We start from the raw sequence: 24,792 nt of genomic DNA, 5'->3' as shown, positions 1-24,792 counted from the left end.
CTCAGCCTCCCCATTCCAGATGGGGAAACCGAGGCCCAGTCAATGGGGAGGATCCCAAAGCAGCTGGCCAGCTCAGGACAAAGCAGCAAAGCAAGGCACCGTCTCCTCCCCTGCAGGCTCAGAGTTCAGACTCAGCCCACCGCTGTGCCCTCATCACCATAGCACAGAGAGGTCAAGTTACCTGCCCAGCGTTAACAGCCCCAGGTCAGAGGCCTGACCCTTGAGCTGGGCTGCAGCAGCGCTCTCTCTGACTACTTTGGGGGACTTCTTCCCTGGGGGACTTTGTTGATACTGACATTTCTTTTTCTTCTCCACCATCAGGAACGAGTAACAACAGCAACAGTTAAGCCGTGTGGGAGCTCAGGGGTGCGCGCTGCTGACCATGAAGCTCTATGTGAGGAGTGGGCCCAGGGTCCCAGACCCGCGGGGGCTGACCCCGCCAAGGTCCTCCTTCAAAGGGGAGGGAACTGAGGCCCCGCGAGAACACCCACGATCAGTAGCCAACGGCCCGGTCCTGCGTCACCTGGGCCCTCCAGAGTCCCACTGCCCAGACCACCCGTCTAGGTTGCCCTTACACAGCCCCCAGGTGACGGAGGCCCTGAGACCTGAGCTGAGAGCTGCTTCTCCTGCAGCGGGGTCCCCGTGCCAGGGGCAGCCTGGCCCAGCTGGCAGACAGGAAGAAGGAGGAGACAGATCTGGGTTTGCCACCTGCTGCCATGCTGTGTCATCTGTAAAAGGGGTCCACGGCTTCCCAGGGGCAGGAGGGTCCACGGGCCACACCAGTGGCCCTGCTCCTTCCAGGGCCGCAGAAGGGCGTGGGCATCTGGGAGCCACTCTGGCCTCAGGCTTCTCCTCTCTTGGATCTGGGGTTTGGATAAGCAGAAACTGGGGGTGCAGCTCTGGGAACCCAGCGGGGCCCTGATTCCACCCCTTCCTGGGGCAGAGGCCCCCATCCTCCCACCCGTAAATCTGAACCTCTCTGCTGATGGGGCGGAGGCCGTGAGCGAGGCCCGGCCTGTGTCTGAACGGGTGACATCTCCACCCTGGTCCCCAACACACCATGGGTTCCCCGTGCACCCAAAAAATGCAATGGGCCTCTTTCTAGGGAAGGCCACCATGCCTGCCACCCCTGCGACCACAGAAGTGATTTTTAGCCTAACACCTCAAAAGGGGACCCGGTGGCAGTGTCCCTGGACTCCAGGGAAGAAAGGCCTTGTGTTCCCGGGCGGGCGGGCAGGCGGGCTCCAAAGGGTTAAGTCCAGCTCTGGTCTCTGGAAGGGGACAGACAGCAGCTGAGGTGGCCCCGGGCCCCCTGCCCCCTCCGCCTGAAGAGTGACCCCTGACATTTCCACTCCGGGCTGTACTTGCATTTAAAAAAGGGAAGGAAAAAATGGAACCGTTGCACAAAGACAAACAGGTTGGGGAGAGGGAGGGGCGGGGGGTGCAGATTCCCTTCGGCTCACCAAGAAAAAGAAAGACCCAGAAGGGAGGCAGAAGGGGTGGCAGGGAATTAAAAGGTGGCAGACCAAGCTCCCCCGAATCAACAGGCTCCACCATATTTTCTGATTAATTAACCCTGAAAGGGGGTCCCTCTCGCAGCCCTTCCTGGGGGAGGCTCGGCGGCCTCCGGGGGGACTCACTTAGAGGTCCCAGGGGGGCTCAATCCCTCTAGAGGACGCGCTGTCGTTAAAGCCGGGGATGATAAGGAATTTACCAAATGAGATTTACGCAGGGGAAACCCTAATTAAGAGGTTGGTCTCCGGCTTAATTGCCCTCCAGCCCGGGCGGGCCCAGGCAGACGGATTTCTCAGTCTGACCTCATTAAAGAATAATCATAACCAAATAGAAGACGGAAAATCCCAAGTCCACCAGAGCAACAGGATCGGGGAGGAGGTGGCGGGACGCAGCTCCTCGTGGAGGGGAGGGGGCCGCTGACCCAGAAGCCGAGCCCGGCTCCCCGACCTTGAGGTTGTCCCTGACCCGGCTCTGTCTCCCCCGGAGGCTGCCAGAGCAGAAGCTGGACGCCTGTCCCCGCCACCGACCCAGGGGGGCACCAGGCCTGGTCATCTGGGGTGAAGAATGGATGCCCGTTTCAAAAAAGAGAATGTGGGGGGACCCAAAGGAACCAGCCGGCGGATTGTTCCAGAAATAAAAGGGGAATGCAAAGAAAGTTTTGGCCTGGTCTTTACCGTGATGGGAGAACCCTGCCTCAGACCCACCGCCGGTGGGCAGGGGGTTCAGCTTCCCGTGAGCCTCCTGGACACTCCACTTTGGTTTGGTTAAACTCTGAGCGAACCATGGAGGTGGGGAATCAGAAGAGGGTTTTCTTTTTTTCCCCAAAAAAACAAAATCCAAGAAGAAGCCTCTGGCCCCGTGGGCTCTTGCCCACCATGGCGCAGATCTGGGGAGAAACCCAAGAAGAAAAGCCAGCGGGGCGTGGAGGGGCGGGGGTGCACGCCTGTCATGCCAGTGGCTCCGGAGGCTGAGGCAGGAGGATCGAGAGTTCAAAGGCCAGCCTCAGCCATGGCGAGGCCCCGAGCAGCTCAGGGGGACCCTGTCTCTACATAAGTATCCAAAAGGGCTGGGGACGGGGCTCCGAGGGGAAGCGCCCCTGGGTCCAATCCCTGGTACCTAAAGAAGAAGAGAAGCCAGGCGGGGTCTGTCTGTCCGGCATAGCGACCCAGGCCCAAGGAGAGAGGCAGGAGCGCGTGGGGCGTCCTGGGGACCAGCTTGTCCTGGGACTGTCCCAGGAGAACGTGCTCCATCTACCTTCCTGTAACCACTGTCACCAGCTGTTTCAGGAAGCGCTCATCCTACCGAGGGGCTCATCTTCCACACCCTACCCAGGCCACCATGTAAGGAGCACGCAGGGGACCCCAGGGACGGGGGGCTCTCAGGCTCTGCAGAGGGTCCAGTTCCGGTCGCAGACTCACCTGCAGACTCGACCTCAAGAACCTCCAGCCATTGAGCGCCTGGGGCCCGCTGTCATCCCGGCTGGGGAGGCTGAGGCAGGAGGATGGCAAGTTCAAGGCCAGCCTCAGCCATGGCGAGGCCCCGAGCAGCTCAGGGGGACCCTGTCTCTACATAAGTATCCAAAAGGGCTGGGGACGGGGCTCCGAGGGGAAGCGCCCCTGGGTCCAATCCCTGGTACCTAAAGAAGAAGAGAAGCCAGGCGGGGTCTGTCTGTCCGGCATAGCGACCCAGGCCCAAGGAGAGAGGCAGGAGCGCGTGGGGCGTCCTGGGGACCAGCTTGTCCTGGGACTGTCCCAGGAGAACGTGCTCCATCTACCTTCCTGTAACCACTGTCACCAGCTGTTTCAGGAAGCGCTCATCCTACCGAGGGGCTCATCTTCCACACCCTACCCAGGCCACCATGTAAGGAGCACGCAGGGGACCCCAGGGACGGGGGGCTCTCAGGCTCTGCAGAGGGTCCAGTTCCGGTCGCAGACTCACCTGCAGACTCGACCTCAAGAACCTCCAGCCATTGAGCGCCTGGGGCCCGCTGTCATCCCGGCTGGGGAGGCTGAGGCAGGAGGATGGCAAGTTCAAGGCCAGCCTCAGCCATGGTGAGGCCCTGAGCAACTCAGGGAGACCCTGTCTCTAAATAAAATGCAAACTAGGTCTGAGGACACGGCTCCGTGGTCGAGGGCCCCTGAGTGTCCTGCGGTCCAATCCAGCGCGTACCTGAGCCACCCCTCACCAGGGAGGTCCCCGTCCCCCTGCCCAGGAGCCGGAGAGCAGCGGTTCATGCCCAGGCCGGCGGGCATTCGGGACGTGCCAAGTGCTGGCCGCGCTCTTCATTATCCCCTTAATCCTCCCCCTGCCCAGAATCACAGCTGGGGGCCGAGGCCGGGGTGGCCAGGGGGTCACCAGCAGGAGGCTGCAGCCCTGCTGCCCTGGTCCCCAAGATCCAGGACGCAGAGCCAACTGCAATGGCCAGGAGTCAGGTGACCGATGTGGGCGGCCCCCCAGGTCCCCCAGGACGGGCTCTGACGTCTGCAGCCTGCCCTCTCCAGCGGGGCGGTGGCTGTCCCTGGCCACAGCGTCTCAGCGAGCTCGACCCACAGAAGGCGGGGTGGGGTCCCCGGCCTGGCCAGCCCCACCCCCTCCAGGTCTCGGGGCAGAGAGGGCAGGGCGTCAGGGTGGCCGAGCTCCGCGTCCCTGGGCCCGGGCAGGAGGTCCACCTGGGCTCACAGCCAACGTGGGTAGCGCGGCCCCCACTCCCTGACCCCTGGGCCCCTTCAAGACGCCGGACGAGCAGACCCCGGCTCAGGGAGGTGGCCCCACCCCGCCTCAATCCCACCACGTCGTCCCCCCCAGGCCCGGGGTTCTGACAGCCGCCTTCACCTGGGACAAGCTAATGGCAGACACTTGACCAGCTCAGGGCCCCGCCTGGCCACTGCCGGGAGGGAGGCCCAGACTGCCCACGGCTCCCGCCTCAGGCCGTGGTGCCCCAGCACAGGACTAGACAGGCCTGGTGGTGGGACCGCACTCTGCCACCCCCGCTGGGTGGCCTTAGGATACTCACTTTGCGTCTCTGGGCCTGAGTTCGACGGGCACTAACCACAGCCTGCTAGAACCTCTTTGCCACTCAGGCGGCCAGGAAGGAAGAGCAAAGAAAGCCTCAGAAGGTGGATGTCAGGTCAGGGTTGCCCGAGGTCCCACCTGCAGGCCCCTGGGGGCTGGTCCCAGCCAGGCCTACGTTCCCGTGGGGGTGACTCCTGCCAGGCCTGCAAAGCCAAGCCTGGGGAAGGAAGGACACCGAGTCCCCTGGACAAGGCCACAAATCGCAGCCTGCGCAGCTCAGGGAGAAGCAGGACGGGCCTCACCATCTGTGGCAGGCTGAGGCCCAATCTGGGGGCCCCGAGCACCTCATCGTGAGGACTAGCAGGGACGTCCCCTTCCCTAACCTGTGCCCCAAACTGTCAGGAAAGCTTCTGCCTCCCCAAGAGAGGCTGGGTCAGGGGGAGGGAAGACTTTCTCTTGGACACTGTGGATGTGGCTGAGCCACTGTTAACTTCACATCTACTATGTGCCAAGGATCCCCACTTCCTGGCTCCCGTCACACTCCGAATCAAAGCTAAGCTGCTCATCGGATGGTGCCTACAAGCCCTGAGCAGTCGGGTGCTGCCTACCAGGACTCTCTCCCCCCACCCAGCACCCCATGTTCGTTCCTGGAACAGGCCAGCTCAGTCCTGCCTCAGGGCCCCCCTCACCTGCTGTTCCCTCAGCTCACACCCTTCCCGCACGGCTCCACACAACAGGCTCCAGGGTAGAGATCTGGAGACCCAGGGATGGGGTCGGGGGCTGACGTCACTGCAGAAGCCTGGAATGGGCCTGATGGGAGGGTCTCCTGCTGGGGACCAGCACACACTTCAGGTGGACACTACTGTCCCTCAGAGAGCAGGCTGTACGGCGGTTACCAGAACCCCTCTGCCCCACATCACCACCCCCGGAGACCAGGTGGCCCTGTCCAGAGACCCCCTTCTAATGCTCTGCCTGGCCCTGCCCAGCCGGTGACATCGACCTTGGCTGCTGTCTGTCTGTCCCCTCTCTTGAAAGCAGGGGCTGGGTCTCCAGCTGCCGGCAGCCAGCCTCACCTCGTGGCGGGCGCTTCCTGTGTGTTTGAGGACTGAGTTGGGACTTTCTATCAGATGTGGTGACGGGATCTTGAAGATTATTTCCCGTCTAACGCCCCCATCACTCTCCAGCCGGGGGCTTCTGGACACTGGCACTACGGCTGTCCAGGTCTGGGTGGCTCTGTGTTGAGGGGAGGGCGGTGGGCCTGACCTGGGCATCACGGGATAGCCAGCAGCACCCAGGTCTCCACCCAGAGGACGCCAGAAGCTACTCTTGGAGAAGTCATAGGGACTGTAACCGTTTTGCTGGGAAAGCAAACCGAGGCTCAGAGAGGTGAATGCACATCCCAAGGTCACGCAGCAGACCTGGGATCCAAACCCAGGCCTGCTTGACTCCTAAACCGTCCGATTGACTGAGGCACAGAGGCTCAATCTCAATCCCTCCCTCCCTCCCTCCCTGTCACTGGTCAGCCCAAGCCTGCGGGTTCCTGAGTCCCCACCCTAGAGGCCAGCCAGATACAGGGGCTCAGGCCCCTGGCAGAGTGCTTGGAGGCCGGGGGCCACTCATTCTGCGAACTCCTCCAAGAAGACGGACGTGGCTCACACCTATCAGGGAACCGTCTCTCGGGAGAGCTGTCAGGCAGAAGGAAACCACCTCAGCGCTGTCCCAGCCCCGGAGACCCCGGCCTGAGCTCTCCAGGTAGCATCCGGCCCTCCAGCATCGGGGAAAGATCTGAGTGTCCCCAACAAGAAGACATGACACACCACCCGTCCCCCTGCCCTCCAGGGCCCATGCCAGGTCAACAGCCAGGCTGCAGGGAGGGTGACTTGAGCTAGACCCCAGGACACCATCCTCTGTCCTGGGCAAGGCCCTGAGGCCAGGTTCTATATGCAAAACAGCACACAGTAGGTGGTCAATAAAAGCTGGTCAATAAAGGCCTTGTACATGTGTTGTGCTGGGCAGGCTTCGGAGTATCAACTTACATAACTACTAATTCAGCGACTCCTCCTATCCCTATGAGGTGAGAACTATTATAACCCTCTCTAACAAGGAGGAAACAACACAGAGAGGCGAAGTAAGCAGCCCAAGGTCACACAGCTGGGAAGGGGAGTTGCTGGGGTTTGAACCCAGGCAGGCAGGCTCCAGAACCTGTGCTTTTAATCACATATTAGAATGCTGGCCACAACTCACAGAACCTCTAGGAGGTCGTACCTCTCCCCTCACCCCACGAGGAAACCAAGCTGAGCAGCTTGCTGGCAAGAGCAGACCTGAGACCCGGAGCACTCCTCTGGTGGGACGAGGTGCCGTCAAGGTTTCCCCAAGGTCAAGAATCATCCACACAACGAGGGGGAGCAAGCTGCCATCCGCAGCTGTGTGTCATGGCCCCTTCCAAAAAGGCCGGGAAATGCCCGGTTCAATGAGATCTGGCGTTGGTCTGCACAAAGCTGAGCCAGGAGAAATCAGATCCTACCTTCCCAGGAAGGGGGGTCAAGAAGCAGGAAGAGAAGGTCAAAGCCAAGAGCGCTACAGTCCAGTCCTCACTTTACAGCTCTTCTGTGTGGCCTTCGTGGAGTTGCCTGCCCTCTCTGGGCCACAGTTTTCGTAGCTGGAAAATGTCATGTGGAAGGGCACAGAGATGGATGAAGAATCTTTCCAATTTTAGGAATGCTGCCTAAACATTCACCCGAGTGCCATTTTGATTGTGAAAACTGCAAGCAGGTGTTTTAGGGGGCTCATCCACCGCAGCCAGACACCTAAGCTTCCAAAGGACTCCATGTCCACACACCAGGGCAGGGGAACTTGGGCCAGCAGACACCAGCCCAGCGAGCTCCCAAAGACTTTCCAGGACAGTCAGCTGCAAGCTTTGGCCAGGCCGCATGGAGCTGGCCTTCTGAGAAGTTCTGAATCTCCACTCCTCCCCAAACCACCACGGAGGCAGGCCCTGGTGGCGGGGCGCCCGCGGAGCTGCTCCTTGGTGGGTCCTTGAGGGACGAAAGCAGCCCTCTCCCCAGCTGTCATGTAAAGGGGAGCAGGAAGGGGCGTCCGGGCTGGGGGTGGGGAGGCCTCGCACCCAGAGGATCATGGAAACGCCCCAGGACAGAGGGAGCCTCCATCCAGGTCAACAGTCAGCTCAGGTTCCAGGGCCAGTCTGTCTGTCTGTTAAAAACAGCCCCAGCCCACCACGGGATGGAGCAGGGGCAAACCCCGCTGTGGGAAGACCCGTCTCCACGGACGGCCAAGGCCAGAACCTCCCGTGGCCTCCAGACCATCCTAACCTCGAGACTCAGAGCCGGAGGGAAGGGCCTCGCTCCACCCGGGACCCAGGCTCCTGCGGCTCCACAACACATCAATTTGACGCTAAAGTTTAAAATGAAACATATTTCTGTTTGGGAAAAGAATTTCATTAGGGGGAAAATATAATATAAAAATACCCATTTAGAAAGAATGTGCTATTAATTCTTAGCACTTTTATGCAGAAGGGAAAATTGCTTTTTTATCTAAATGGTTTTTCTGCATAAGCCATTTACAATCTTCTTTGACTCCCTGTAATAGGCCCCGCTGCCATGTGCACAGGACAGCCCAGCCAGGGCTCAGCGCACCATGGACACCTTTCCCACGTAAGCCCTGGCAGTCCAAGGGTGCCTCGGCCACAGGGACCACGGTCCTTTTTTAAGGAAGAAATGAATATTGCTGGGGCGGGGAGGGGGGGCTTGCTGACAAGGAAGGAAAAGACCTTTTAAGTTCAAAGGAAATGTTCCAGCCCGGAGCGGTGGCCCATGCCTGCCATCCCAGTGGCTGGGGAGGCTGAGGCAGGAGGATCGCGAGTTCAAAGCCAGCCTCAGCAATGGTGAGGCCCTAAGCAACTGAGTGAGGCCCTGTCTCTAAATAAAATACAAAATAGGGCTGGGGATGGGGCTCAGGAGTCTTGTGGCCCTGAGTTCAATCCTGGTACCCCCCCAAAAAAAGGCAAGGGATAAACTAGGGATCTTGAAAACAAACTATTTTTAAACTTGAAAGCAACACACCAGGAGAACTTCGACAGCTATGTTCCCATTAAACCGAGTTCCTTTCCCTGGAAAAACTGAGAGTAATCTCCAGGTTCTCACAGGCTGTGCAGACCCCGGTGTTGAAACCCGCTATTCTTACCCACAGAGGAGAACAAAAAGGGAGGAGGAGGAGGGGGGGGAGGAGGAGGAGGAGGAGGAGGAGGAGGACTCTGCAAGGAGAAGTCAAGTCACAGGTGGGGACCGGGCAGGTGACTGGCCACGCTGGGCCCCCCTGCCTAGGCTCCAAGTCATCTCAAACTTCAAAATGCACAACTTTCCCCCCCCCCCCAAAAAAAAATGCTTTATAAAAAAAGTCTTTCAGCTCTCTCTCCCTTGATTCCCAAAATAACTACTTCATACCAACTGTCGGGAGCTAAATTAATTCATTAAGGGAGGCAGGGGCTGGGACGGTGCTGGGCGTGGGGCTCCTGGGGTGTCGCTGCCAGGAGCAGAAACGCCTCTGGCTTCTGGCTTCCGCAGCGTCTGGCCCATAAATTCTCCCTTGAAAACCAGGAGCCCAGAAATGTCACCGTCACCGCTGATCCAGGTAACAGGTGTGCCCCGCCGCCCGTCCCTCCCACCGCGCCGCCCGTGTCCCCAGAGAAGCTTCTGGAAGATTTAGTGCCCAGCTGGGGTGCTGTGCTTGCTGGAAGGGGCTCTGGGGTGAAGGCTGGATCAGACCCTCTCCAAATTCAAGGCCGACACCGACGCCCATTAGACTGTAACGGGCCACATAAGAAGGACACTCTCCCCTCGTCTCTCCAAACGCCCGTGTCCTCCAGTTGGTGGCCGCTGGCTCAGGGCCCAGAGCACCCGGCCCCGGGGCTCCCTCTGCAAGGAGGCGGCCGGGGCCAGCGAGGCGCAGGGAGCGGAGACCACGGTGTGGGGTCGGGGACCCTTGCTGGCCACCAGGCCCGGGGTTCTCTGGTGTGGGGGGATTCCACAAAGCAGAATTTTGAGTCATCCCCCGGAGGCAGACAGGCTGTGACAGGGCCGTGCAGAGCCCGAGGAAGAAGAGGGGCAGCCAGAGAGCCCGGCTGCAGGGTCACGCGTCCAAGTGACACAGCTCCCCTCTGGAGGCCGCTGATGGCCAAGGCCAAAGCCGGGCTGCCCCTTGTCCTTTCCCGGCGCACCCCGCCCCAGCTCCTGAGGCCTGAGCACTTCTCCTTCCTTCTTTGCAAGTCACACCACGCCGGGCTTAAAAGTGGCGCGACACATGTCCCCCACTAGCATTTGTCAAAGCGGCCAGATAGAAGGGGCTCACATGGACACCCCCGGTGCCCGCAGGCGCTCGGCTCTCAGCGCATTGAGCACTGATGCTGGGACACTTCAAGGACCAAGGGGCCAGAAGGGAGCCCGCTGCTCCGGCTGCCCCCAGGGATCTGGGAGGCTGGGTCTGCTCAGCAGCCGGGCTAAGCCCTCCTCCGCGACAAGAGGTGGCCCAAGGCGGCCCTGGCCCCCTCTTTGTGGGGAGACGGTGGGAACCGAGCCTGGGGGACCGTTCTCCCGTGACGGGTGAATGGTCCCCAGGAAGGCACGCGCGCGCACGCGCACACACCTAATCCCAGCCAAATGCCTCTCACCCCTGAGCACAAGATAAACGCTTATTCACCAGAACTGACCCCCAATAGTCAAAAGTACCAGCACATTCAACAAGCCCTAACCGGATTACAAATGCAGCAAAAAACTGACCCCACTGAGATCAAGAAGCTTCCACCTCACCCCGACGGGGCCCAAACTTTATAGGAGCAGACGCTGGGCGGAGGGGGGGTTTCTGCGTCTCTCACGGGGCTTCTCCGGCCTGCGTGGGGCGGTGCGTGTGCGCGTGCGCGCCGCTACATCCGCGGGCACCCCGAGCTGGACGCCCCAGAAATCTGGAAACAGTCACTGCGGAGGGATCGTGAAATTGCTTCCATTTTTAAAAAGCCTGATTTTGATCCCCGGCCTCCCGCCCAACACTAAGCAGCCACCCAGAGTTGCAGAGTGGGGGACGGAAAGGGTCCATTTGTTTTTAGCCAATGGTGTCGCTACTAAAGCCTGAGGCCCTGGGGTTCGGATTCCTCGTGGTGACTGATCTGAGTCAGGGAAACCTTCCTCGTGCTGAATTTGTCTGACTTGGGTTCCCTTTTTATCTGCCATTCAGAAAAAGAAAAAAAAAAAAAAAAAAAAAAAAAAATATATATATATATATATATATATATATATATATATATATATATATATTTGTATTCAGTAGGAGGCCAGCTCGAGCACGTTTCCGTTCCAAGAGGTGGGACCTGCCTGCAGTGCCCGTGACTGTCCCTGAAGGGTTCGGTGCTGAGAGGCTCCAGCAGTCACCTTGCAGGTCACCAGGGGAAAGGTCACTCCTTTTCCCACCCCCTCTTTGATGGAAAGATCTGGGCACATCTTCAACACTCGAGGTGCGTCTGCAGCAGACCAGAGGGGCCACGCCTCTGCAGGAGTGGGCCATGTTTCTGGGGGGACCCATTGGGTCCCTTCATCACCCTGATCGCCTGTCTCCACCGCTAGCTCAACAGAAACAGGCCGGGATTGCTGAGGGGACCGCCGGGCAGTGCAATCTGGTCCTATTTATTTCCCCCCAGGAATGTGGTCCTTGGGGAGTCCCCAGCTCCAGGGCAGTAAACCCAGACAAAAAGTTTCAGCCCTGAGCGATGACGCTGCCGCCACGACTTGACCAGAGGTGTTAGCGGTGCCTCACGGTTAGACATTATTTTCCACTTCTAAACCCCACGGTCGAAAGAACCTCTGACCCTATGGACCTACTCCTCCCAGGTCCACGCATCCCAGCACCTAAGAAGATCAATGGCCCCCAACCTCCACCCAGTCTCCCTAGCTGGGGGCAGGGGTGCTTCTCTCTCCCTGCCTTCGGCCTCCTGGAACGGAGAGGGGGCCCAGGGGGCTTCAGGCTACACCATTTTCAAGGTCGTTTGAAACCCCCGGAAGGAGGACAGGGGAGGAGCGGGCAGCTTCTCGGTGACTCCTCAGCTGGCCCTGGTCCTCTGCACAAGGCTGGGCCCTGGGAATTTCAAAGCAGGCTGTCTGTGCAGAGCCCCACCGCCTCTGATCCCAGGAGGGTCCTGAAGAGGGGCTGCAGCCCCGGTGGTCGGTGCCGATCACGCACAATGCTTGTGTTCCAGGCCCCGGGAGTCTGCAAACAGGGTCTCCCAGTAACTGAAAAGGGTCATATCTTTTTGTGACATCTCACCCGGCCCTGCTGCCTGGATGAGCTAAGTGTGTGTGTGTGTGTGTGTGTGTGTGTGTGAGAGAGAGAGAGAGAGAGAGAGGTTCACTCATTAGCTGTCACCTCACGTTCCAGGGGCTCCCAAATCCAACCAGGAAAGCCAGACAGGCACAGGGCCCTCAAGGCGGGACAGACCCACTTCCCGGTCACACCACCCAAAGCCAGGGAAGTCAGAAAGGCCCCAGATGGTGTCATTTGTCCTTAAAGTTGGGAACCTCTTGTGCCGGACAAATGAAAACTTAGCGTTCAAAGGCTCTTTTTAAAGAGTTGTCTCACACGGAGGAGGAAAAAGTAATTTTAGATCTTCACGATTGAACGCATTGGAGGGCCACTTGGTGGTCACAGGACAGGCCCCTGGAACAGGAAGCAGGACATTTTTTAAAAAAAATTTAAGAAAGCTACAGGGACGCCACCAAGTTAGTGTCCAATGAAGGCAGCCGTGGCGTCGGGTGTCTAAGGACTGCGGCGCGTTTTTGAGACGTGGAAGAGAAAACAGGCCGTGGTTCTCCCCCCTCCCCATGTCTCTGAAACACCCAGCCTGACAAAGACACTCGGGGTGCCGAGTCCCCAGCACCCCTTCACCCAAAGGGACCATTTCCTCAAACACTTTTCTGCTACACCTGAGTCACCCGAACCAAAGGCCAGCAAGCCCAGACTGCACCCTGGGAAACCCAGGCAACAGAGGGACCAGAACCCCAGGAGCAGGCATTTTGAGAGGGTTCCAGAACCTTCCGCAGAGCAGTCAGAGATGGGAAAGAAGACAGAGGCTTCGATTCACACGGCTGATCCCACCAACTCTGGGGAAAGCAGGGTCACAGGAGTGCGCTGGGCGTCGGAGCTTGTAAGACAAGAACGTCAAACCTGCTTCCCGCCCCGCGACGGGAGGTTGTATGGAGACATTTATTGGTGGTTTTGGTTTTCTCCCCCTTCCTTCTTTTGAACCAATTCATTCCATGTAAGATGCCCCTTCTGGGACCTCCAGAGAGAGCCAGCAGGAATGTGCTAAGAAACTCCGAACTGTTAAATTCAATTGCCTCAGGTTTAAAGGGCGTCTGGGTCCCCCGATGATGTATAAATCGTGGACGGCCTCGCACGCGGTTGCCATAAAGTTCGCTCTCTGATCGGCTTTGCGAGGAAGCAGTGATTATGCGGACTCACAGCCTTCTCAGCCAAGAGGGAGAGCGGGAACTTGGGGTGCTGCGTGCCAGAGTGTCACTCACCAGGTATCCACCGTGTGACTCCAAGATAGCCTTGTGAGGCCCAAAGTGGGAACCCCTAGAAACGTGCCCTGAAAGACCTGGGGAAACTGTGGCCGGGTCCCCTCCTGGGCAGTGTTCTGGAAGCCAACTCCACTTCCTGAGGCCGCTGATTAAAATTCAGGCCAGGAAACAAAGCAGGCCCTGACCATCACACCCATGTCCTTCAAAAACCCTCCACACACACCCAGGTAGATCAAACTTAAGTTTACATGGGCGCAGGGGTGCACGCCTGTCATCCCAGCGGCTCAGGAGGCTGAGGCAGGAGGATCACGAGTTCAAAACCAGCCTCAGCAACAGCGAGGCCCTGAGCAACTCAGTTAGGCCCTGTCTCTAAATAAAATACAAAATAGGGCTGGGGATGGGGCTCAGTGGCTGAGTGCCCCTGAGTTCGACCTCTGGTAACCCCCCACACCAAAAACAAAAAACAAAAAACTTAAGTTTGCTTTTCAATCCTGGACACAAAATAAGTTTGGGGTTTGCTCACTAACTATCAGCTCTCCCACAGCCTTGGAGCCACAGGCCCCCAGTGAGGTTGCATCTCAGCTGCATGTTCTCTGCAGATGCAGGAAATGAAAATGACTGGGCCACTTCCACACTGGGCCAGGACATGGGCCAGGAGCCCAGAACCAGCTTCTCCTTCAAATCCCATGTGTGGCTTCTCGGGGACCCTGAGTGGCACGGAGCTAGGGAATGCAGGCTGGGCTTCTGTGCATCAGGACACGGAGGGTCCCCGCAGGCAGGGCCATGACTAATTCCAAAGCCCAGCGTTGTCATTGCTACCAAAAGATCACAATACAAGAGAGGCATTTCCATAAGTGAGAAGCGGCTTCCCACAACTGGGGGGAGGCTGGGGGTGGGGACCACCGGTTCCCAGAGATTCCTGCCCTTGCGGGGAAACGAGCGTGGCTGATCCCAGCCACAGACACCTCCACCAGCCCCACGCACGCTCGGGCGCAAAACCCAGCGAGGGGGAGCGGGCGTCTGCTCCCGAAATACCCCAGATCAAAGTCGCCCGCGGCTCGGGAGGCCGAGATTTTGTAATTAGGATCTTCAAAATCCTCCCTCTATTTTTAGGACTTGCGCTCATTCAGTCTTTTGCAGAATCAGAAACTGTCAGCTAAGGCCATTGAGACTGGAGGGCTAGCTGGCTTCCCCGGTCACCTTTGGGAAAGCAGATTAAGGGTGAAGTTGAAGAGTGACTTCAGATCTGATGGAAATACACTCGGCCGGGCCCACGTGGGGTGCTGGGGTGGGACCAGGGGGCAGGGTGGGGGGGGGGTGTCCTTCACCTACTAAACTGCTCAGGGCCCTGTTCTTCCCTGCTGACCCCTGACCTGTCACCCTCCTGGGCCACACTCTCTCAAGCCAGCCCCCAGACCACTTTGCTTGGCTCTCGTGTGCGTGAGAAGGTGGGGAAACTTGCCAAGTGTCCTGGGAATGTCCCTCTTCTCCATCACACCCGCGTATACAGTCAACATCTCCACCTCGAGCCACCAAATCCCACGCTCAAATCTGTCCACCCGGGACGCACCTAAAAATAGACACCGTCCTAACACAAACAGGATCCCCAGCAAGGCCAACCCCTGACTTGGGTCCAGATGAGGAAGCCGGGCTCCTCGGCCCCTGCAGACCCAAAACCGTGGTGGAACAGAGACAGGGTGTGGGGGTGGGGGTCCAGAAAAGGACAGAAGGTACCCAGACCCATGACGGGGGTCCCTCAATAAATGGAGGACCCCTCGCAGTGGGGGGATTTGGAGTTTTCCCGATGCGATGTGCCGGGAAGGCCTGCCTGTCCTCACATGTTCCCCAGATACTTGATCCTATTATATAAAGCTTCAGCCTTTTAATCTCTAAAATTAACCAAACAGAGGTAAATACAGTATTCGTGACTGAGAGCATTTATCTCCTAAACACTTTCGGTAACGCAGATCGCTCCCCTGAGCAAGGAACACAATCCAACGTCATTGTCACTCAAGTGGAGAGAAAGGGGCCACCAGTGGTTTGCTCAATTTTGCGGCACAGAGCGAGTTTAGGAGATCCCGTGAAATCCCAGCGACTCTGCCCTGCCACGGTGGGAAGACCGGGCCTCCTCCAGTTTCACCTGGCCCTCCCGGGCTGTTTATTAAAGATGTCTATTTTCTATCAGCGGAGGGTATCGAGTAACTTCTTGGCGAGAAGAACCCTATTTTCAGGACCTATTAAGATTCTTTGTGGAAATTTAAATACCTCTGTCAGGCAAACTAAAATCATATCAGGAATCATAGAATTTCATTGCTAGAGAGCGAAATTAGATTAACCAACCCACGCGTCTTTCCTAGATCCCTCAATAAAATAGGAGAACATTCCAACAGTCTCCTGCTTCCGGTCTGGAGGGGCCCTCCCAAGAAATCGAAATGAAATTTATAGGAGAGGAAGCTATCCCGAGAAAGACTGGCCGTCTACGAAAAGTTGTCTGTCGGTAGAGGGGGGAGAATGTCCAGGCACGTATGGCCCAGGAGAAAGTGGTGGATACTGAAAATCCAAACAGGCAGAAAATTTCAGTAGCAGAAACCACGAGAAGTTCAACCCCGCTAAGCTTCAGCCCCTTAAAACATCGTTGTCCTTTATTAATATTTAGTAGAAATATAGAATCGCAGATGTATTCTGGGTTGGGGTTTTATGTCGGGAGGCGGATCGAGAAGACAGGTTTATGTCAGCCATGAAATATTGAATAAGCACCAAGGAACAGTAGTGGGATGGCCGAGGCGAGCCAGGGAGCGGCTCCGGCTCCCTAAGTGAGCTGCACAAAGGGAGCCCCTATCTGTTTACATCAGCCCTGATTAACACCTGCGAAGTTTTGGGTTACATCTTCCAGAGGCACAAAAGTCACAGGAAGGCCTGCGGCTGGGTGATCTCCCGGGAAGCTGGGACTCTGGTGTCCCTGGCTCCTCCCAAGCAAGTTTGAGAATGTGAGCCTTAAAAATTCTCTGCCTGGTGTGGGGAGGATGGGGGGGGGAGGACTCAGAAAAACAGCTCTGGGCTGGGAGGCTGGGACCTCTACCCTCCCTGCCCCACGTCGGAAGAAATTCACAGCCCGCCTCGTCTTTCTCAGGCCTGCCTGACTCTGTTCCTCCTGGAACGCTGGGAGAGAAGCATGACATTCCAAAAATTTTCTCCCACATCTCTGGAAAAACATCGTACTTCCAAAAAGGGCCAGATCAGGGACGGAGAGCAGACCCTGACTTGACTCCGGTGTCAGTGTGTGGGAAGGACCCTTCTAGGCCGCCCTGGGTCTGAAGACGGAGGACTCCCAACTGAAAGGGGGTCTGGCAGGAATGAGTGCAGACGTTTAGCTCAGAGTTTTGAAAAGCATCATTTTTTCCAACTTCATACCCACGATCTCTATTCTACCCTGATTTTTCTTTCTCTCTTCTGGAATTCCCTCCAGAGCCACACACACCCCCCCCCCTCACCAAGACAGGTGGTGGATCCTGCAAAGCATTCTTCAGTTCACATCCCCCCTGTTGAACAGGTCCAAACTCAGGCTAGTTTCTTCCCCCCCAGGATCATCTCACCCTTCCCCCACCCCAACTTTGTGCCACCTCAGGATCCGATGTAGAGTCCCATTATATAAAAGTTGTCGGGTGGGTCGGGGAGGAAGTCAGGGGAGGCGGATTCCGAGAGGCTTGCTCCCCTGGTTTAAGAAACCGTGAAATCACACGCGATTCTGGCCCAGACGCTTCCAGACCTACAACTTGCCAATCAAGTTTCTTCCCCTGCGAAGGACATCACAAGCCCATAAGACACTCCGGGCACGTCCCCGTGGCTACACGTCCTGTACAGTTCTGAACAACGATTCGTTCCTCCAATCCGAGCATGGATCATTTTGCTAAATACCGACTAGTATTTTGTCTTCGGAGCGGGGAATTTCAGAAACGGTGTTAATATTTAATCACATTAGTACTGGCGTGTTTTACGGTGTGACAAAATAAAATATCATTACAAAAACGGGCTCTGCTTCCAAGGGGGTGGGAGGGCAAGCAGAGGGCTTGCTGGCCTGGAACCCGGACAAGGTAGACGCAGAGACACTGGCTAAGGGGACCCGGGGCACATTGATTAAGGAAAAGCAGAATGGTTTTTTGCTTTAATTTTTTTTTCCCTGACTCTATTTCAAAGTGGCACACTTCACTCTTGATTTTCAGTCTAGGGACTCGGGCCTGTGGAAAGCTCAACGCACCTATTTATACGCCGTGTGCAGATGGGACTGGAGGGTGTTATCATAATGAAAAGTTTAATCATCCTTATTTACTAGCAGGAAGGAGCAGCCGGGGAGGCAGGTACCTTATAACGCCTCAACTAGCAGCCCCAAGGCCACAGGAGCGCCAAGAGCCTCAGCCCCCTGCCTTCTCCAGGAAAACCTTCCCACGTTGCAGAGAAAACAAAGGAGGTCAAGTGGGTGTCCCCGCCAGGCCTAGAAGGCGGCCAGCCCCGAGGGTCCCTGAGGAAGCCCCCTGTCTTCTCAAACACAGGGGAGGGCCTCGGGCCACCCAGAGGGGACCCTCCAGCCGAAGGGGACCAGAGTATGTTCCCCCCAAATATTTTTTCTCATCTATGATAATGAAGCAAACAAAACAAAACATTCTCTAGTGACATTTCTTCCTTCCCAGGCTGCCTCTCAGCCCCTTCCCAGTGAAGGAAGGGATGGCCACGGCTGGGCGGGAGAGCCGCTAAAAATAAAAAAATCTCATTGAAGCCACCACAGACTTCTCCACCTAGTAGGGCCCTTTACTAGAGATGGGAAGTGCCACTGGTTTTCTTTACTAATTCTCTAAATTGGGTGACTGTGGTGTGTGTGTGTTTTTTTAACTTTTCTCACCCATTTTGACCAATGTGTTCCTAATTACTGAAGGGTGGGGGAACAGCGAGGGGAGGGGCGGCCAGGCCAGGCCAGGTAGAAGTGACAGGGCTGAGATTTGTGCTAACCAGCTATCGATCGGGCCAGATCGAGATGTTGTGTACAAGAAAATAAAAGAGAAAAGGGGGAGGGGGTGCAGCCAGCAGGATGCCGTGTCCAACTCCATTTTAAAAGGGTCCCCAGCTAACCAATTTAGGGCCCTGCCTGGGAGCAGCCTGCGGAATGCCCATGCCCGGCGGCCGCGGTGTCTGCCCTGCATGCTAAACACCAGGCTTCAAATGAGAGCGCGCGTCCCTGCATCCCAGGCTGGGCAGGGACGGGAACAAAGAGAAAAGCAAGCCAGGGCCTCCTCGTTCAGGAACGGGAAGACCTAGGGGGGACGTCGTCCTCCACCATGGGCGCCTCCAAATCCCCAGTTCTGACCACCACGCTCTGGGACCCACTCCCGTCCCCGCCCCCCTTTCCAAACTGACCCTCACCCAAAACCCAGGGGCAAGAGATGGCCGGACATGGGGACATGGGCTAAGGAAGGAGAAGGGAAAAAAACTCCAAGCCAGACCAAGGATCAGGGCACCTTGTTTTAAAGGACAGCACTGAGTCACCAGCTCCTGACACCATGGAAATACTCTACCCTGTGAAACCCAAGGAATTCAACCAGGGCTTCAAAGAAAAAAGGTAAAAAAATAAAAAGAAGGAGGAGGAGGAGAAGGAGGAGGAGGCTGGTGTTACCTAATTTTAAGAAACTACTAGCTCTATTTTTCTAATAAAGCCTCATTAAAATAAAATGGAGACCTATTATGGCCCGGGCATCTTTAGGCTGAAAGAACTGCTACTACTTTAGCGGGAACAGGGCTCCAAGGACCAGCCCCAGCCCCTCCCACCTTAAGGCCTCCAGGCCTGGTGAGAGGGGTGCTTAGAATGCTAAGGAGAAGTGGGACTGGACATCTGTCACCAAAGCCAAGCGAGATATTGACAAACGCGGGTCCTTTGTGTCTTAGGAATATATATACATATCCCCATCCACAAATGATTTCCTAATGGAAGGGTCTGGTCTCTGCCAAGCAGACCCTCACCCCAGCCCCAGGACACTGCCTTCAGATGTCAAGGAGAGGTCTCCTGGGGAGGTGGCCTGCCTCCTGCAGCCGGCCAGGTCTCCAGGTTTGGGCTGTTTTCTAGTGAAACTCTGATACTTAAGAAGAGGACAAAACAGCTATTCATTTAGGAGCTGATGTGCAGCGAGGCCTTGTCTCTGCGTGACGCTGCCCGACACCAAGGTTGGCAACTTTTTCTGTGAAGATGCAGTCACCTGAGAGCCGAGGCTGGCTAACTAGGAAAAGGTGGGGAGGCCCGAACAGAACTTTCCAGGTGTCCTGCCAGGAAAGGGGACACACACAACTCCTAAGAAGGGACACCAGCCTGAACGTGGAGGGTGAATGGGGGGTCTTGGTGTGAAAAAGAAGTGGCCTGCTTCTCTGAGCACTGCACGATGGCCCAGCTAGAAGTGGGGGGCTGGGGGCAGAGGGTTAGTGCATGTGACTCTACAAAGATTTCCCCAGAGGGTGACATCTAAGTTCTTACCATCTTGCGGAGACAGAATCTACCTGGCAGCACCTGGTGGTGGGCGTCCCCACGGCTCTTGATATAACCAAAGGAGGGGTGCCCAGCTCTGAGTTGGGCCCTGCGCCCTCCAAGCCCTGAGGGACCCGAGGGGCGGGGGCTAAGGCCTGCCCAGCGGATGGGGCGGGTCACCCGGAAAGGAGAGGGAGCGCGTGCGCATATACCTTCTTTGCTGTTGGGGTTCTGGGGTTTGGCCTTCTCCCAGGGCGCCAGCGTCTTATCCTCGTCCGCGCCGTCCACCAGGGTCTTTTCAGCTGGCATGTACCAGGTGGCGCTGTGCTCTGCCATCAGTGAGTCCAGGTCGATGGTGCTCATGGCGCTCTTGACGGCCTCGGAGCAGCAGCTGCCCAGCTCGCTGTCTCCATTCTGCCCACCTGAGGCCCCGACGGCACACTCGCCCTTCTTGCCACCCTTAAGCCCCAGGGGCTGGTCCTCGGAGATGCTGAACTGCTGCCTCTGTAGCTGGATCTGCGCCTGGAGGATCTCCAGGGGGTGGATCTCGTCGGGTGGGGGCGCACCACTGCTGCTCGTGGGGGTCCGGACCTGCTCCAGGCCCGGCGTGCCCGGATGGCCAGTGCCCCCGCCCCCGCCGTAGCTGTCGGGGGTCGAGGAAGAGGTAGACATGATACCCAGGCCGAGTGGGGGCGGGGGCGCCTTGGGTCCGTGTTCCCCGGCGCCCACCCCTCGAGGAGGGAGTTTGGGCGAGCCGGTCACCAGGGGACTCCTGCTGGCTTTGGCCAGGGCCGGGGGGTTGTCGGAACTGGACGACACCTCGTCCTCGTTGGCATAGCTCGTGCTCACCTCGTCCGAGGCGAACTCACCCACGTGCGGTGAACTACCGTCCGATTTGGCCCCACCGTCCAGGGACGCCATGAGGTCCTGCTGGTCCCCCAGAAGCAACTCCGCCCCCTTCCCCCACGACGGCGACGTAAGTGCCTTCTCGTGGGGCGTGGGCGCCCCGCGCGTGTCGCTCACAGAGCTTCCCCCGACGGCCGCGCCTGGAGCCTGCTGCTGTCCTGGGCTCACCCCAGGCGCGCCCCCGCTGTCCGGAGCCGCTGAGTACTTGTCGAAGAAGGTCCCAGGACTCACGTGACCACTGTCCCTTTTTCTGCGACCCCGTCCCCGGCCACCTCCCCCGGGGACCGGCTTGCCGTCGTTCCCCGACGTTGACTCTAGGGTGTAGTTGGGAGAGAGGCTGGTGCCGTCCCCCTGGCTGGGCGGGTTTGGCGGCCCCGAGGCTTTGGAGCCGCTGCTACTGGTCCCCGATGGGCCTCCGGGTCCTGGGGCCCCAGGAGCAGTCCCCCCCGGGAAGTAATCGGAGCCCGGGTTGCCGGCCACGGCCGTGCCATCGGCCTCGTTCTGGCTCAGTTTCCTCTTGCCCTCGGGTGGGTTCTTCTTGTTGAAGGTCACGTTGAGGTTGGGGGCCCCGAGGCTGGCGATCATGTTCTGGCAAGCCGTGGAGAGCGCAGCCAGGCAGCTTTGGCCAAACAGGTTGTCCTTGGAGCTGGGTTTATTGAAGGAGCCCAAAGAGAGCGCGCCCAGCTTGCTGGCCGAGGTGCGCTGGCTGGGCTGGAAATCCGGCTGCTGCGGGTAAGCGCCCCCGCCGCCGCCGCCAGAGCTGCCGCCGCCCCCGCCTGCGTTTGGGGGTGAGTTCACGCCCGCACCGCTGTGCGGAGTGGCCTGCCGGCTCCCTGGGCCAAACGGAAAGCCCGGCTGGCCCCCAAGGGCTGGCGCAGCGAAGTCCGGCGGCGGGGGCCGGCGATCCGAGGGAGCGCTGGGCAGCCCCACCCCTGCCCCAGGCGACTGCAACTGGCCCAGGCCAGCCAGGCTGCCCCCGAACTGGAGGCCCGGCGAGGACAGCGCCGGCACGTGGCCCTCCCCGGGCATCCTCAGCGGCTCCTGCAGAGGGCCCCGGAACAACACGCCAGAGCCCCCGGGCGGAGGGGGAGGCGCCAGGCTGGGGTCATGCGGACCACAGTCAGTGGGCAGGCCGGAACCACCCATCCTGCGGGGCAGCAGGTCTCCTGGCGGCGGGTGTGGGCCTGGGAACCACGCGCTCTCCTGTGCCAAGTGCGGCGCCTGCTGCTCAAAGGTGCCCAGGCGCCCCGTACCCGCGCTGCCGCCTTCGCGCTCAAAGTTCGGCTGAGCCAAGCCACCCACCGGACCGCCGTGGACTAGGCCACCCTGGCCCACGTCCCCTGGGTGGCCTAGCTGGGCCAGGCTGGGTTGGCGCAGCCGCTGCTGCTGATTCCGCGAAGCCATCTGTTTAATCATGAGGGCCGCATTTTGGCGCTGTTGCTGCTGCTGCTGTTGCTGCTGTTGCTGTTGCTGCTGCTGCTGCTGCTGCTGCTGCAGGGACTGGTGGTCCGGGGGGGCTGGGTGCTGCAAGGGAGGCCCGGAGGGGAAGCTGTCGGGCACAGGAGGGGTGAACTCGCCGGGGAGGCCCGGGTAGGCGGAGGGCGAGAGGTGGTTGTCCAGAGCGCCGTTGTGCATGCTACCATTCCACGAAGCACAGCGGTCCACTCCTGCGCTGCCTGGGAAGTCGAAGCGCGGCCTCTTGGCCATGTTCATGTAGTGGGGCGCGTCGAAATGCTGCAGCCGCTGGTTGGGCGCCTGCTGCGGAGGGGGATGCTGCATGTTGAAAACAGGCTCGGAATAAGGGTGCATGCTCCGGTTCTCCAGCCGGTGGATGGGATACTCGAACTGCGCGTGCTGGCTGGGCAGCATGGGACCCCCGTCCTGCAGGCCTCCGCTGGGCGTGCCAGCCTCGCCCTGCTGGGGCCGCGGGAGAGCAGGAGGGCAGGAATTTTGTCGGACCAGAAGCCCGGGTGGCGGAGGCTGCTGCTGCTGTTGCGGTTGCTGCGGGGGCTGCTGCTGGGGGGGTGGCGGGGCCTGCTGGGGAGGCTGCATTAACGGGTGCCTAGAGCCTACCCCGGGCTCCAGACCCACAGGCATCTTCCGGGCCCCGCCAAACCTCTCGAAGAACACGCCATGCTGCTGTTGCTGCTGCGGTGGCTGCTGCGGTGGCGGCTGCGGTGGCGGCTGCGGTGGCTGGGCGTGCATTTTGGACAAGCCCACCATGCCCGCGGCTCTGGGCATGGCCGAGGCAGCCGGGAAAGCGCCCCCGGGAACCTGACGACCCGCTGCATAATGAGGCAGCTGCCCCTCGGAGTCGGAGGGCGAAAACATGTCAAAATGTCCCGAGGGCGCCTCGCCCGCGTAATTGTATTCCAGGGAGTCGACGGTTCCTTGGTTCGTCACCCTCCGGGGCTCCAGACTGTGGGAATCGGAGCCGCTGGAGGCGGGCAGGCCGTGGAAAGATGCGGCCCGGTTAGGGCTCTGGTCCAGCGGCAGGCATGGGGCAGGCACGGCGTGGCCCGAGGCACCCGAACTGTGGAAGTCCGGGAGGTTTCCAGGTCGCTGCGGGCCGAAGCTCTCCGGCCCCTGGCTCTCCGCCATGTGCTCATAGCCCTCAGCGAAGGGCGGCTGGCTGCCCAGGCCGCCGGCCGCGCCTCCGTAGCCAAGCAGGCGACCCCCGTGCAGGCACGAGGCCCCCGGGTCCGGGCCGCCGAAGTTGCCCCCGAAGTGGGGGTGATGCTGGTGGGGGTGGTGGCCTCCCGGGTGACCATGGTGAGGCTGCTGACCGCCGAAGAAGCCGTGCACGGGCTGCGCCTGCAGCCCCCCTGCGTGCAACTCCGAGTGGCCCCGCGCGTGGAAACCGTATGGCTCCATGTTCATGCCCAAGATCGGGGGCTCGCCCAGCGCGCTCATGGCAGGGTCCACGGGGCCAGGGGGCCCCCCCGTGTGAAAAGCAGGAGCTTTAAAGTGGGCATTCATGCTCAGTCCGGTCTCGTTAAAGTTCCTCTCGCCCTGGCCAGCGTTCCTGCTGTTGATCTGGGGCTCGAATTGGTCCAGCCCAAACATACTTGGCGGGGGGCAAGGGGGGATCAATAGGGCATGACAGCTTGCTCTCCGCGGCGCGCCTCCGGCCAGCTACTCGTTCCAGCCCAGGACTGGGCGCTCCGGGACGCTCTGCACCGCGGGGGAGCAGCGCGCACCGCCACCCCGCCAGGCGTGGGGAGGCTGGGGGCTCTCAGCTCCTCTCCCGAAGCTCTGGATCTGCCCGGGGCGGGCCTCTCACATCTTGCGAGGCCGCGGGGCCTCCAGGAGCCGCGTTGGGGGGCCCATGCCCCAGGCGGTTGGCACAGCCGCGGGTGGGTTTGCGGGGAGGGGACCGGGCCGCGGGCGAACGTAGACAAAAAGTTAAGTGGGGGAGACGGGGCGGGAAGGGGGTTGGGAAAGCCGAGCAATCACCTTCTTAAGTCCGATCGGGTCGGTGGGGGAGCCCCAGGACGCCGCCCGCAGCCTCCCGGAGTCCGCGTGGAGCTGCTAAGGGCCGGGAGGGAGACCCTTAAAAGCCGCGGCTGGCGTGGGGGCACCGACAGAGAGGCCCTCCCCCCTCCCCCCGGAGTCCCAGCGCCCGGCAGCCCGAGCCTCGGCCGAGCACGATCCGCTCGCACAGTCCCCGCCGGCCCCGGGCGAACGGCTGCTGCTTCTTCAGCGGGTCGGAGGTCTAGAGGCTCCGCTCGGCATCGTCGGTACCGGCCCCCGAGCCGAGGAAGCGGCGGGGCTGGGGAGGCGGCGGGCGCCGGGATTGGAGCGGAGGGTCGGGGGAAAGGCGCGGCTCCCCTGCCCGGCGGCGGGTGCGCTGCGCCCCAGCGCGCCGCCGCTCGGCCACGTCCGCCGCCCGCTGCTTCTGCCCTCCGCCGTTCGGTGTCTGAGTTCGCGGGAGTCTCCGCGTCCCGCTGCAAGCTCGGGCGAGTACAGAGGCCAAGGGTTGGGTGGCTCCGAAGCTCCGGTTCCCTGCCGCCGCGCCGAGGTGCTCCGCGAGTCCCCCTCGGACCCGGGGAAGGGGGGCGGACGCTGGTTGGGGGCCGCGCGGGGCCGGCGAGCCGAGGCGTTCCGGCTGCGCTCTCCGAGCCGGGAACGGGGAGGGGGGCGGGAGCAGCTCTGGGGGGTCCGCGCACCCCGCTCCAGGCTGGCGGGGGGGCTCTGCGTGGGGCGTTCGGAGGGTCTCGGCTCCCCTCTCTGTCTGCCTCTCGCCCAGCGCCGGGAGAAGCAGCAACAAGTTTT

General features: G+C 59.7%; 1 protein-coding gene across 1 annotated transcript in view; it reads right to left on the bottom strand.

The window, feature by feature from the left end:
- Window positions 1-24,146, bottom strand: part of Mn1 (MN1 proto-oncogene, transcriptional regulator) — a 41,664-nt gene extending 17,518 nt beyond the window's left edge. Inside the window, exon 1 of the mRNA XM_046427317.2 lies at window positions 19,824-24,146. Coding sequence (XP_046283273.1) covers window positions 19,824-23,583 — 3,760 coding nt within the window. The 5' untranslated portion in view covers window positions 23,584-24,146. The remainder of the gene's footprint in view (window positions 1-19,823) is intronic.
- Window positions 24,147-24,792: the final 646 nt, after the last annotated feature.

Source organism: Marmota monax, unplaced genomic scaffold (assembly GCF_021218885.2).
Source record: "Marmota monax isolate L192 unplaced genomic scaffold, Marmota_monax_Labrador192_F-V1.1 WCK01_AAM20220418_F8-fsc00177, whole genome shotgun sequence".
NCBI classification, from domain to species: domain Eukaryota; kingdom Metazoa; phylum Chordata; class Mammalia; order Rodentia; family Sciuridae; genus Marmota; species Marmota monax.
The sequence above is the reverse complement of the archived record's forward strand: the minus strand, read 5'-3'. Positions and strand labels throughout refer to the sequence as shown.